The sequence below is a fragment of the Diorhabda carinulata genome, chromosome 2 (genome assembly GCF_026250575.1).
Source record: "Diorhabda carinulata isolate Delta chromosome 2, icDioCari1.1, whole genome shotgun sequence".
In the NCBI taxonomy this organism is placed as follows: Eukaryota; Metazoa; Arthropoda; class Insecta; order Coleoptera; family Chrysomelidae; genus Diorhabda; species Diorhabda carinulata.
Genome location: NC_079461.1, coordinates 34192760 through 34206103, shown reverse-complemented (window position 1 = coordinate 34206103; position 13344 = coordinate 34192760). Strand labels below are relative to the sequence as shown.

Below are 13344 nucleotides of genomic sequence, written 5' to 3'. Positions count from 1 at the left end.
ACCATATAGTCCAGACCTGGTCCCTAGTGACTACTGGTTATGCGCTGATCTCAAAAAAATGGTCGCCGGTAGGAAATACAGCTCAAATGAAGAAGAAATTGCTAAAACTGAAAACTATTTTGAAGAAAAAGACAAATATTTCTACAAGCACGGCATCGAGAAGTTAAAGTAGCGTTGGAATGATTTTATTGATCTTGAAGGAGATTACATTGATGAATAAAATCGATTTTTAGCCAAAAAATGTATTTTTTTTAGTTAGTCACACGATTTACCAAGTGATGTGTTATGTTTTTAGTTTTAGTTCTCAGTTAAACCATAGTCTTCGAAGCAATCAGTTATTTGTTGTAGTAATTCCATCAAATATAATCCATTTCGTAAAATAAGTGTTAGATGTTCAATTTTAAGTATTATTATATGTGCATTAATGAAGGGCATCTCTTCGAGTTAAACACGATAATGGTTGCCAAGATTAATTTTATATTAAGCATCTTCCAAAACCACAAATATCCAGTCTACAAGACGCCGACCTTTTTACTATTGGCACACACAATATGCAATGAAAACATTCACGAAATTTGTGTTAATACTATTTTGAAAACAATATCTTCGGTATCCATTGACTTTGCTTTAGTTTCTCATCAATTTTCTTTAATATCCATTGATTTTGATTCAGTTTTTTATCCATTTTCCTAAATATCCATTGATTGTGCTTTTTTCTCATCAATATCGTTAATATCCATTAATTTTACGTGAATTTCTCATCAATTTTCTTCAATAACATTGTTTCCTCTTTAGTTTTTCATCAATTTTCTTTAATGTCCATTGATTTTGATTCAGTTTTTTATCTATTTTCCTCAATATCCATTGATTGTGCTTTTTTCTCATCAATATCGTTAATATCCATCAATTTTACGTGAGTTTCTCATCAATTTTCTTCAATAACATTGTTTCCTCTTTAGTTTTTCATCAATTTTCTTTAATGTCCATTGATTTTGATTCAGTTTTTTATCCATTTTCCTCAATATCCATTGATTGTGCTTTTTTCTCATCAATATCGTTAATATCCATTAATTTTACGTGAATTTCTCATCAATTTTCTTCAATAACATTGTTTCCTCTTTAGTTTTTCACCAATTTTCTTTGATACCCTTTGATTTTGCTTCAATTTTCAGCAATTTCCTGTAACGTTCATTGTTTTCTCATTATTTTTCCATAAATTTTCTTTAATATCCATTGATTTTGATTCAGTTTTTTATCCATTTTCCTAAATATCCATTGATTGTGCTTTTTTCTCATCAATATCGTTAATATCCATTAATTTTACGTGAATTTCTCATCAATTTTCTTCAATAACATTGTTTCCTCTTTAGTTTTTCACCAATTTTCTTTGATACCCTTTGATTTTGCTTCAATTTTCAGCAATTTCCTGTAACGTTCATTGTTTTCTCATTATTTTTCCATAAATTTTCTTTAATATCCATTGATTTTGATTCAGTTTTTTATCCATTTTCCTAAATATCCATTGATTGTGCTTTTTTCTCATCAATATCGTTAATATCCATTAATTTTACTTTTTTCTCATCAATATCGTTAATATCCATTAATTTTACGTGAGTTTCTCATCAATTTTCTTCAATAATATTGTTTCCTCTTTAGTTTTTCATCAATTTTCTTCAATATGCATCGATTTTGTTTCAATTTCCAGCAATTTTCTGTAACGTTCATTGTTTTCTCATTCTTTTTTCATCAATTTTCTTTAATATCCATTGATTTTGATTCAGTTTTTCAACAAGTTTTTAATTCGGATAATTTTTATAATACCAAAGCTCTGGACCCCTATTATACCAAAATCTTACCCTCTATTTCCACGACTAATGTCAATCGAAGGGAAAAAAATGTCCCTATGCTTTTAATATAAACGTCCAATAAAAAAAACAATTTTTTACAAAAAAAACTCATAATATCGAAAGTTGGACCAACTTACACTCAGAAAAATTTGATTTTTACGAGAAGGAATTGACATTTTCGTTAATTAAATTGAAAACATTCCATTTTCGACATTTTCATATACAAATAACGTTTTTCCATTATATTTCCAAACTACTTTGTATGTTTCGGATAAAAAAAACTATAGTGATCGAGATATTTAACACTGTATACAATGAGACAAATACGGTAGTCCTTTTCAGGATGTATCATGGAAAGGTGTAGAAAATAGGGCGCGATAAGAAACATCAATCAACATTCAAAACACCCGTAAATACTCTTTGAAAGTCTTTTAAGGAAAATATCAACACGATGCATGTATTTATAAGAGATGGAACTGTTATTTATAGGCGAAAATTTGGGGTACAATAAAATGAAAACTAGTATGCTGGAAAAGCAGTCGAACAACGAAGAATTAGATGTGAATCAATTCGATATATGGATTTTTATTATATAACTAACATACAAAAAATACAGAAAATTATGCAAAAGAAAAAAAAAATAAAAATTGGCCACGACTAACGCGGAAAAAATCGATTTTTTGTCCCTTGCAATCTTTGGAAAACTGTCAACTTAACCGGACTACCAACAACGATCATTCAGCTTAAACTATGACCTCACCCGAATACAACTAGGGCCCAAATTACATCTAATGAATTACTTTCATCCTGAGTTGTCTGTAGAAAGGAAACTGAGTGTAATGAAGTTAAAGTATACAAGGGAAAAACGTTCACTGTTGTCTTTTACCTACAGGCAATCCAGGAATTGAGTTTTTTTTCAAAATCTATCAATTTATCTTTTACCATAAATATAGTTGATGATTGAACATAGAATACAAAATATATTAGAAGCCTCAGACTTCGTTTGCCTCATTGCCTCAACTCATGTATTGATTTCCCATTTCTTCAAACTTTTTTTCTAATAATATCTTAATCATTTTGGTGGAACCCTGATTATTAATTATTCTAAGGAACCCCTGTTCGGCGGAAATAAATTCGTTAGAACAGGATAAAAGCGTTTAAAAATAGGAAGGATAGTTTATCTCGATTTCCGACTAAACTACAAGTCTTATGGGAAAAACTCAAATAACAAAGTTGTAGGTAATTAGAAGGTCTACAACTTTTGTATTTTCACTTTTTTCACATAACCTCGAAATTTAGGTAAAAAATTGAAAAAACTGAGATTTTCGCTTTTAATTTTTGTCTTTTAGGAACAATTTTTTTTACAAAATTTGATGAAAATTTATCTTCTTATGTCCCAAATAAAATTTAATTGTAATTAAAAGGTCTACAACTTTCGTATTTTCACTTTTTTCACATAACCTCGAAATTTAGGTAAAAAATTCAAAAAATTGAGATTTTCGCTTTTAATTTTTGTCTTTTAGGAATATTTTTTTTCACAAAATTTGATAAAAACTTATCTTCTTATGTCCCAAATAAAATTTAATTCATTTGGATTGAAAAATTTATTTTTTCACGTTATTTTGACATAATATCGTAAAAGTACCCTAATTTTCGAACGAAAATTCTCCCGTTAAAATATCAGCTTTTTTTAAAAAGTCGGTGAGATTTTCATTCGTTGAAATCTCTACTTTTTATTGGTTACCATCACCGTGGTAAATTTTGAGGTTATGTGAAAAAAGTGTAAAAACAAAAGTTGTAGATCTTCTAATTATCTACAACTTTGCTAAACGACTTTTTTCCATAGGAATTGTAGTTTTACCGGAAATCGAGATTAACTATTTTTTACCCTTAAAAACTCAACCCCTTTTCCCTTCCCGATCTTCCCTTTCACTTAGATCGCTCGTAAATTACTTTTCCTTCCATTTTTATCATAATCTCCTTCTTTTCCAATGGGTTTAATCCTAGTATTATTTTTTTTTTGGTTTCAAAAATTATTGACCCCGGTCTACGTAAGTTGTTACTTTTAATTCAGAAACGAATGTTATTTTTTTGTATTGTTTCTATACTCATATTTAAGCAAAATTTAACAAAGATCAAAATACTTCTTCTAATTGAAATTTGTAATTTATTGCGGTTAAATTCGTCTTATTCGGACCAATGAAATATATACCAAGGTCGTGGTTTTATTCTCTGTTTTTCAAAAAGATTTATCGCTCGTTAGTGTTTTAAACTGAATTTACATTCCGCGACACTGTTTTAATTACAAAAGTGGATGTAGGTTAATGCGAGCAGGCAGTATGGCCTGTTAAAAAAATATTGAAACATTTAGGGTTGCAATTTGAAGTTGAAATATTGAAGATGGTATCCAGTTTACTTTCGCTAACATTCGCTACATAGTCCAGTCATTTTTCACATAGGAAAATCGAAATACCCAGCTATAAAGTCGTTTAAACTTTTAAAATCGGGGGTCAAAAGCAAAAAAAATCGATTTTTTGCACATTTTTGCCAATAACTCGTTTCTTATGGATTTTACGCTATTTGTATTTATTATCAATATTGTAGAGCATTCAATTCTCTACAACTTTTGTTTCAAAAATTTTTTCATACGGTGAATCGTTTCTGAGATAGAGGGCGGTTTGAAATCAAATGGTAGTCCCAATCAAAATAATAATAATTTGGATGAAGTTGCAGAAGCATTTGAAGAAGAAAACTGTCCAGTTCAGCGGGAAGACGACGACGATGAAGAAGAAGAAAATTGATTTTTATTATTTTTTATTTATTTAAGATTAATTACTTTAAAAATAAGATAGATTTGAATTATATGATAAACATTTTTCTACCTACGATTTTGAAACTACACGTGCTATTAAGTGAATTTATACTTTATTGGAAATGAATAATTAAGCAAAAAATATTTAAATATAACGTAATTATTGATAAAAAAAGAAAATTATTTATAATTATATATTTAGCAATAATTTATAAACTTTATAAGAGATTATTTTGATCGGGAGTACCAGTTGATTTCAAACGGGATTCTAACCGCTCTATATCTCAGAAACGATTCACCCAATGAAAAAATTTTTCAAATAATGTTGTAGAAAATTTAATGCTCTATAATATTGATAATGAATACCATTAGCGTAAAATCCATAGGGAACGAGTTATTTGCAAAAATGTGCAAAAAATCGATTTTTTTTATTTTGACCCCCGATTTTAAAAGTTGTGAGCTTCGAGAGGAGTTTTTTAATGTCAAATGAACAAGTTTAAACGACGTTATAGCTGGGTATCTCGATTTTCCGAAATTCTTTCCTAAATCTACCTAAAATGACTGGACTAACACATTATTATTCAGTGTGATGTCTTTGTATTCTATAATTCACTTTTTGCCGTTAATTTTGCCCTAGTTTTAGCAACTTTGTATACTTCCCAAGTGCAATAATTCGATCCAAATGTGGGTGAGGGCAAAACAAGTAAGGGCGCGCAGTACCAGACTAACAAAATCGGGATGTAACCATCAACATTTGTTATGTTTCTCCCACAAATCGATCTCAATGCTACTACAATCCCACAAAGTTATTCCGTCAATGAATTAATTATATTCATTATAACAATTTTCGTTTCAGGAGATGAAGGACAGATATACGAAGTCGACCGAAATGGTGGGTTGGTGCTGCAACAGCAGTGGGTGACGTTGACTGCGAGTATGTGGCCGGAGCCTACAACCGCCTCAACGAGGGGCTGGAAGATCTCTTCCGAGCGTTTACCTTTGTTGGCCGCCGTATTTTGTGGTGCTGCGCTAATAGTTTGTTTAATCTGCGCTTTCTTTCTTTATCGTTGTTGCGTCATGCCACGTAGGGATAAGCATTATTGTAAGTAATAATCATTTGAGTCCAAATAATGTTAAAATTCACATCGAGCTGCTAGTTTTTTCCGTCGAGGGCTAGTAAATAGTCGAATGGGGATAAAAACATGATTTTTATATCTTCCTTCCACAACATGAGGTCGCTTTTCAATACAAAAAAGATCTAAGGGTATCCCTTTCTCCCATTTTCCTTTCTTCCATTAATCCCACTGCTTTTAAAAGCTTCAGGATGTGGGATCTTCGTCTTCTATTCTATACTCTTCCAGGTGTAATGCTCTGGACTTCCCGTGGTTTCTCACAATTCCAGACAATGTAGATAGAGGTTTGAATTTCCTGCTAAAACCAGCGTCTTCAAGTCCATTGAGGCGGCAGCTGTCTAATTCCGCATTTTGACCATCTTTATTTAGTCTTTCTCACTTTGAGGGAATCTGGATCGAGATTTTGTCCTCTACATAACAGAATCTTCAAGTAGCACTCTCTGCTACACTCGGCGTCTTCAAGTATCCATTAAGGCGGAAAAGGCCCGGCAAAACTTCTGCCAGTATTCGTAGATTGTTCATCCATATGTTGATACATGCCACAGACCTTTCCTGGTTATAGTTTCTCAGGAATCATTGAGTATACTTCCATATTTACATTCTGCATGACTATAACTAACCGCTGCCTCTTTGACACCGGTTTTCGTAGCCCTTCGCTACTGTCACGTGACCAATTACACTTTTCGTTTTAAAATTGAATTAGCAGACATCTTTTAGATAGTTTGGAAAAACCGTGTGTATTTGAAAGCCTTCCCGAATCATTCTAATCATTCGTTTAAATCAATTTTTCGGTAAGTTGTTGCACCACGTTTATCATTTACTAGGTTAATTTCCGTCCGAGCGCAGTCAATCTTCTCGGGAAATTGAACCAATACAAATCTATAAATATGTGTTATGAAGTGTTGCGAACGGAAATGACAGTTTTCTCTCGCACTAATTTTAGCAAATGTAACATTCGTTAACGAGAAATTTCGATAGGGTGATTAATAATAACACACCACTCAATAAGTCGGGTGACATTTTTTTTGCTAAGAATCGATTTTGTTCGTCAATGTAATCTCCTTCAGGTGCAGAACATTCATTCCAACGCTTCTGTAACTTCTCAATGCCGTGTTTGTAGAACTATTTGTCTTTTTCTTCAAAATAGGCTTCAGTTTCAGCAATTAATTCTTAATTTGAGCAGAAATTTCTCATCGAGGAGCATTTTTTTGAGATCAGTAAACACTGGGGACCAGATCTGGACCGTATGGTGGATGAGGAAACAATTCAAAATGTAATTCATTTAATTCAACCATCGTTGCCATCGACTTGTGAATCCAAAAACTCTTTGTAGTATTGTCTCTCGGACGTGGTTCACCGTGAATTGGCGTCTACTTTTGTCAGATATTGTCGAATAACATCTATTGAAGCTTATTCAGGTGAATTGGCGTCTACTTTTGTCAGATATCGTCGAATAACATCTATTGAAGCTTATTGATCCTTCGAAAATCTATACATTAATGAATGATCCCATATATTGAAGTCATAACCTTCCCAGCTGACTGTTGTGCCTTTGGACGCTTCGGACGTGGTTCACCGACTGCAGTCTACTCAGATGATGATAGTTTTAATTCCGAAGTGAAGTGATGGATCTATGTTTTCATCTATTGTCGCATATCTGTTTCATTACGTGTAAACATGTCCAAACACTACTCTGAATCATCATCACGTTGTTGTTTTTGATCATGTTCGTGACTAATTATAAACACACCGCCTTCTGATATTTTTTCGGCCTCAGTTATCTCAGGCAATTTCAATTTACGATTAGATTTGTGGACGTTTCTGATGTTTTCTGAAGTAATCACCTCAATTGGACGACCAGAACGTTCACCACGTTTAAATTCTGCAAACCAATGGCTCTTTTCGATAAAGCAGAGTCCGGATAATACTTTTGAAGCCTTTCCTTAGCTTGTACAATATTTTTTTTTCATCAAGAAGCAATGATAAATGAACACACGAGATTTTTTTGAATCCACTGTTTTGAAAATAACAAAAGTACCTTCAGTTAAATGACTGTCACTTCTTTCTGATTAATCGAAATATCACGAAATTTTACACTTAGTATTTTGAAAGTTATACGGATTTGACAATGGCAGCGCCATCTGTATGTGAGTCACCCGACTTATTGAGTGATGGTAGAAGTACTTAGAGATAAAATTACTTTCAATAGGTATTAGGAAAACAGACGGAACTCCTACAGGTACTCAAGTACCATCAGTAGTTTCCCCGGCCTACCCAAACCAATCTGCTGTTTTCGCTGAACAAAAAGGATGCTCTTGGGGTTATAGCAATAAACTCGTTGCACCTACCCAGCCCAGTCCTTGGTACATACCGAGAGTAATAGGCGGACCTCAATGCACGCAGTGTCCTGGAGTTTGTCCAGTACCCAGGAGTTCTAGTAATCCCGGTAATTCAACGAACGTAAGTATTAAAATTACCAAATAATTATGTATCTGAAATAAAAGGGCCCGTTTGTATATTTTGAGAGGCTACGCAACTAATTCACCATAAAGAAGAGATATTTCAGATTGTTTTTGATCAAATTCATTATTTTTTTTCTTGGTAATCTCTTGACTCTATTTGCTCTCGTTAGGGCGTCCATTTCCGTGACTTCTTTCTTTTGTTGTTCTTTCATTCTTCAACTTTCCGATCCATTCTAGTTTTATTTTGGTTGTATCCTCTCCAATACATTAGACCGTTGTCACGAACTCGTCCACTAATACATATAGACCGTGAAGCCGGACTTGTTCTAATATGTTAATAGAATCTAAAGTTTGGCGGATGCTCTGGATACTTTTTGTATTTCTTGGTATGTCTTTTTGGCTACACGCTTGGTGTAATTTGGGCGTCATAAAATTGTATTTTGTAGTGTGGATGAAAAAGCTCGGCTCGGGTTCTAATGCGTATTTCAGCGTTATAAGGGCCCACAGAGGATAAACACACAAATTGAAGAATTGATTGAAACGATTTTTGGGGAACCTCCCTATTTCAGTTCCAGGTTCCACAAGTTTAAATTTTTTTGTTGAGTAAATGACAGCGGTTAAATGCTGATCGTTTTCTTCTGATCGACCGATCCTATTGACTGTGCTTCCTGTTAAAAAATCATTAAACTTTCACCCTATTCGCCTGATTTGGTTATATGTGGTTTCTGGTTGTACCTGATCCTAAAGAAATATTTACGAAGAGGACGTTTCACGACAAAGGATGGAATTTTTCGAAAGCATTCTAAACTCCGTGCACGTATTTTTTTCAGGCGGCTTCAAGTAGTTCCACGAGTAGAAAACAACGACCACTAAGTCAACCGATACCATCAACCGTGAATGGTGAAATTGTACCAAAAGCTCCATTACCAGAAATATCAGAATTTTCACCGAGCAGCCCTCAATATGCTTCTAGCAGTAGTGAGTCTTTCATATTCTTCAAAGTTATATACTACAATTTGAAAAACCCTCGTATAAAAACATTTTTTAACGTACTTATTATTATTTTTTCTAATTAGATGTAATATTTTATCAAAAACGTTGTAAAAACGACGAAATGATTTTCATCTGGAACGAATGTTTTTCATTGCAACATGAACCCCGTCGAAGAGAGAAAACTTAAACACGTTTCATGAGTTTAATACTCGAGTGCTCATAACTCCAAATATTAAATTACATTAGCGTCACTTTCACACTACAATCTCTTGTTTTAAGATAATAATACCACGAAGAAAATTGTGGAGGAGACTCTTAGATCTAATATTAGACGGGGACGCAAAATTAAACAACTAACATTACTAAAAACTACTATCTAACCTTAAAATTATTGAAGGCTACATTAAATTTAGACAGGGTTCCCAACTCAGTTGTTTTCCCCCAATTTTAGGGGAAAAATGTTTTAAGGCATTTTTATAACTTCAAATATTTTTTTTATTACAAATTAAGCAAAATAAAGATGCAATAGTTTAGGTACTGGCAAATTATTTAACGTTAATAACTATGATTTCAAAAAAATCAGATTTTAAGAAAATGACGTTGCTCAATGAAATTATTTATCGATTGTTCCACATTTATTATTCGCTCAATGATATTTTTAATATTTTATTTATTTAAAAACATTTAATTATTTATTTTATAAACAATGAAATTGTTTTAATGGTAATCGCTAGTATTATGAAGTTGTTGATTGAGGCTTTAGGGAAATGAATTTTTTGATACTTGGGAACATTGAATTGATAGTAAAGAGCATAAAACAAAGGTTTGATGCCTTAAGCCAGTACTGCCCGATGCATCCAAGGCTAGCGCCACCCTTTAACGTGCGGATGAACATTGGACGAAGGCTAGAACCTTAAGCCGGTACTACCCGATTCGTCCAAGGCTTGCGCCACCCTTTAACGTGCGGATGAACATTGGATGAAGGCTAGAACGTTAAGCCGGTACTAACCGATGCATCCAAGGCTTGCGCTACCCTTTAACGTGCGGATGAACATTGGATGAAGGCTAGAACGTTAAGCCGGTACTAACCGATGCATCCAAGGCTTGCGCTACCCTTTAACGTGCGGATGAACATTGGATGAAGGCTAGAACCTTAAGCCGGTACCACCCGATTCGTCCAAGGCTTGCGCCACCCTTTAACGTGCGGATGAACATTGGATGAAGGCTAGAACGTTAAGCCGGTACTAACCGATGCATCCAAGGCTTGCGCTACCCTTTAACGTGCGGATGAACATTGGATGAAGGCTAGAACGTTAAGCCGGTACTAACCGATGCATCCAAGGCTTGCGCTACCCTTTAACGTGCGGATGAACATTGGATGAAGGCTAGAACGTTAAGCCGGTACTAACCGATGCATCCAAGGCTTGCGCCACCCTTTAACGTGCGGATGAACATTGGATGAAGGCTAGAACGTTAAGCCGGTACTACCCGATGCATCAAAGACTTGCGCCACCCTTTAACGTGCGACTGAACATTGGATGAAGGCCAGAACGTTAAGCCGCTACTACCAGATGCGTCCAACGTTGGCCGAACAGTGGACGATAAGCTGGAACCTCATCTAAATGTACCTAAAGAAATGAAAACATGGCAAAAAAGTGATGAACAGCATACAACAGATTTTTTTATACAAAACACGTAGCATTCACACTCAGGAGGACAAGAAGTGTTTATAGTGTTGGTTCGAATGTGGTTCCAATGTTGAGTACTCTTTTGATGCGGGTAAAAAAAAACGATTTTCCATGGTCAACGTTTGATGCAAAACATTCGTCGAATGGTATGCGTCCAATCATACCAGCGTTCAACGTTGGAAGCCTTGGACGCATCGTGTGGCACCGGCTTAAGTATCACAACAATTCAAATTAAAAAAATTCGTTATTTTTGTAGAAGATAAATTTGTATTAGTCGCAATAGGGCAGGTTTTTTTTTGTTAAATACAATGGGGAGTGGTGAAACAAACTTTTATTTCAATATTTGAAAAATATTAACGAAGAAAGTGATTTTGAAAATGGGCTGTGTTCAAAATTGTGTCGATTAAATATATTTAACTGTCTTGGTCGTCTCAATATTGCTTTTCCTCGAAAATTTCTTCTAGATTGTGATGTAGTTTTCCTGAATTATCTAAGTTTTCATTGTTGAAGAGGTGATAGACATTCTTTAAGGGTTGATTACTTAAAATTTACTCGGAACTGTGAATATTTTGAAATTTATAGGGAATGTTCCATTCTATGCAATTTTATGGGATGTGTGGCTGGTAAATAACGACACTGATGGTATAAAAGATTCCGATATGTACCAAACTTCATTGTTCGACATTTACCCGACAGTCACATCGACATTTTCAACCGTTTTTGGCGTGGAAGAGCGACCCGAACGTGAATTATCTTCAACATCTTTCTGGCCATCTTGAAAACCACTCAAAAACACTTGGAAGCGACAAAAATCATTACTATACATTTGATTTAATAAATTAAAACTTTCAGTTGCAAGCAACGGCTATTCAGGTTTGTCTACAGCTACAGTAGACATCTCGTTATTTAACAGCCACACCTCGTATACTAGCTAAAAATGTTGATGAAATGCAAGACACTTTCTTTTAGTGTCCATTAATTGAAATTTATTTGGATATGTGGAGCTTTGAAATTTGCCAGAAATTCTTCCTAAATTCTTTTTGTGTTGTATACATACAGTGTAAATAATAAATATGTCTTACTGGTGAACTTCTTGTTTTAATACGAAAATGGTTGGCTGGTAAATTAGTTTCCTGTAACCATTCTATGTATTATTTACAATAAGGTAAAGGAAAATATCTATTCCTTGGAGAATCGACACAGCGAAGTTTGTTTGAAGTAGAATATTTGTCGTTTCTAAAGTTTTAATCCCTCGTAAGATAATTGGGTGGAAGTTGATGTATTTAGACGTCATTTAAAAAATTCGTAATCACTTTGAATATTCTGAGATTAATTAGAAATCAATATGAGCTTAATAACCAGTCGAATAAAAATTAAATCGTATATACGAGGCATGGCTATTGAGTAACTAACACTGATAGAAAAAGTACGCATGCGCCAAAGTTATCAGCTGTTTAGGTCGACGCCTACTTTTTCGAACGCGATGTCAACAATTTTTATAGACAAACCAATGTAGCCGTGGGGATATTTTTTAATTTGCCGGAAAAATATGGCATATGTTGTGAAATTTCATATGAAATTTAGAAAAATTTCAAAAGAAAGTTATAATTTATCGAAACGACTGAACAGCAATGAGAATTTGGCGTGTTCGCATGTTTTTGAGTCGTTTTCAAGATGACCGAGAAGATATTGAAGATGATTCAAGTTCGGGTCGCCTTTCCACTTCAAAAACTGAATAAAATGTCGGAAAAGTTCGTAATATTGTTCAATCTGATTGACGGATAAGTATTCTAGCGATTGCTGAATCTATAACAACATTCCAGTGTTAGATCACCCATCTTATTCGCCGGATCTTGCACCGTGCGATTTCTACCTCATTTCTATTATCAAATCCGCATTAAAAGGAACAAGATTTAAGTCTGTTGAAGCTGTGCGTGTCCTGAAGGATCTTCCTGCACTGTTTCGAACGATGGAAGATTCGTACGAGCGAGTAGGGACATGATATGAAATATTTTACATCACCAGTCTCGTTATTTAACCATTTCATTTGATTTTAGTACGACGTAGTTAAAAAACTAACCCCATTTTTTGAAAATGTCTATATAGGTATTAAATCACGATTTAATGATTTCTGTAGTTTTAGATGAAGTTAGTACCAAAGATGATAAACTCAACGGAGAACCTACTTTGAAAACTAGAAGTTTACCAGCTTGGGTAAGGTCTAAACCGAGACCTCTATCCACAGAAGATGACATCAATGATTTATACGCTAAGGTAAGAAACCTAAATGCACACCATATACTTTCTTTAAATGCATATCACAAGTGAAACTTTGAGGTTAGGAAACTTTCCCGGCTGATGAAATCGTCTTTGCTTTTTTCGGAGCAAGTTCACATTTTGCAATCCCCT

General features: G+C 34.0%; 1 protein-coding gene across 2 annotated transcripts in view; it reads left to right on the top strand.

Annotated features, from left to right (window-relative positions):
• Window positions 1-13344, top strand: part of LOC130890941 (uncharacterized) — a 34829-nt gene that overhangs the window by 17108 nt on the left and 4377 nt on the right. For both annotated transcript variants that reach the window (XM_057795393.1, XM_057795392.1), the window contains exons 2-5: window positions 5516-5761; window positions 8002-8252; window positions 9085-9232; window positions 13073-13209. In XM_057795393.1, the coding sequence (XP_057651376.1) occupies window positions 5596-5761; window positions 8002-8252; window positions 9085-9232; window positions 13073-13209 (702 nt within the window). In that variant the 5' untranslated portion in view covers window positions 5516-5595. The remainder of the gene's footprint in view (window positions 1-5515; window positions 5762-8001; window positions 8253-9084; window positions 9233-13072; window positions 13210-13344) is intronic.